Below are 1,724 nucleotides of genomic sequence, written 5' to 3'. Positions count from 1 at the left end.
CAGGTTCAGGTTATACAGAATGATGTTCAGACGCTGTGGAGAGGATTTCTCATGTTTAAAAACATCTATAGATCAGATCACAACACTGAGACAGTGAGGAGGCTTTTCTACGGCGAGCAGAAAGGGACAAAATAAGTCCAGACAAACACAACTGATGATCTTGAATCTTGAATGAAATCTCCTGTTGTTGTTATAAACACCGTCTCCATGACGACAGAGCCCACTGTTTACTGCAGCTTTATTCTCCATCCTGTAAGTGAAAGTCGAAGAGTCCAGGCCTTACAGGCGGCGCTCCTCCAGGCGGCGTGTTTGTGTGGAAACAACGAGCAGCCACAGGAGACTAGTGCTAATGATATGTTGCTTTCTGTTTTAGGTATCAATAAATTCACCAAGAAACTACGGAACCCGTACAGCATCGACAACAATGAGGTGTTGGATTTCCTGTCCAGGGTGCCGTCAGACGTGCAGAAGGTAAGCCGGCCAGGAAGCCCCAAATCCCCGAGCCCTCCAGCGACTCCCAGGCATCCCGCGCTCCTGTAATTAGCTCCTTCTCTATAATTACCGAGCCCCGTATAATTCCTGCTGTGTTTTGGTCATGATGCCTCCCTGGTGGATCTCTGCTGTTCCCAGGAAGACCGACCCCAACGCATGAACCCACCAACAGCTCTGTGTTCACTATCAGCTCTGTGTTGTGTGCTGTGTCATGGTTGTTCGTGGTGCACAGAGGATTGTGCTGTGTCATGGTTGTTCGTGGTGCACAGAGGATTGTGCTGTGTCATGGTTGTTCGTGGTGCACAGAGGATTGTGCTGTGTCATGGTTGTTCGTGGTGCACAGAGGATTGTGCTGTGTCATGGTTGTTCGTGGTGCACAGAGGATTGTGCTGTGTCATGGTTCTTCGTGGTGCACAGAGGATTGTGCTGTGTCATGGTTCTTCGTGGTGCACAGAGGATTGTGCTGTGTCATGGTTCTTCATGGTGCACAGAGGATTGTGCTGTGTCATGGTTGTTCGTGGTGCACAGAGGATTGTGCTGTGTCATGGTTCTTCATGGTGCACAGAGGATTGTGCTGTGTCATGGTTCTTCGTGGTGCACAGAGGATTGTGCTGTGTCATGGTTCTTCGTGGTGCACAGAGGATTGTGCTGTGTCATGGTTCTTCGTGGTGCACAGAGGATTGTGCTGTGTCATGGTTGTTCGTGGTGCACAGAGGATTGTGCTGTGTCATGGTTAGGGTTGTTCGTCACTGTGTGAGTAAAGTGAGTGTTTCTTGTGTCTTGCAGGTTCAGCACAGTAAGCTCCGAAGCAGGAAGAAGAAGATGTGATCGAAGGAGGAGATGATGCGGCTCTCCAACATGTTCTGCAGAATGAACGTTGTGACCAAATCAACAGCCGCCAAGCGCCACATGCGGGTCGATTTTTTAACCTCGAGCTCTTGAAAACTCTGCAGAGTATGAAGAAAGGGCCGGCGTGCCGTGTGTCCTGCCACTGAAGTGTGCCGAGCATTAATATCAAGCACACAGCTGCTCCTCTCTGTGCTGTCATGACTGTGAGCATCATGGACAACATACATCCCCTGTCATCTTTTACTGCGTCAGCACACACTTGATCTGTGATCAGTACGACCAGGATCATGTGATCTGGTCACTTTCAGCGTGTCTGCAGCTAAGGCCCTCTCACCGGGCGTGTCCACACACGTGTAATCAAGAGCAGGCTGATCACATGACGG

The 1,724-nt window shown here is 49.9% G+C and overlaps 1 protein-coding gene across 1 annotated transcript in view; it reads left to right on the top strand.

The window, feature by feature from the left end:
• Positions 1-1,724, top strand: part of mctp2b (multiple C2 domains, transmembrane 2b) — a 41,109-nt gene extending 39,385 nt beyond the window's left edge. The window contains exons 21-22 of the mRNA XM_079339274.1: positions 374-471; positions 1,279-1,724. Of these exons, the coding sequence (XP_079195400.1) occupies positions 374-471; positions 1,279-1,320 (140 nt within the window). The 3' untranslated portion in view covers positions 1,321-1,724. The remainder of the gene's footprint in view (positions 1-373; positions 472-1,278) is intronic.

This window comes from Symphodus melops (genome assembly GCF_947650265.1).
Source record: "Symphodus melops genome assembly, chromosome: 3".
NCBI classification, from domain to species: Eukaryota; Metazoa; Chordata; class Actinopteri; order Labriformes; family Labridae; genus Symphodus; species Symphodus melops.
This window is presented reverse-complemented; position numbering and strand designations above follow the sequence as displayed.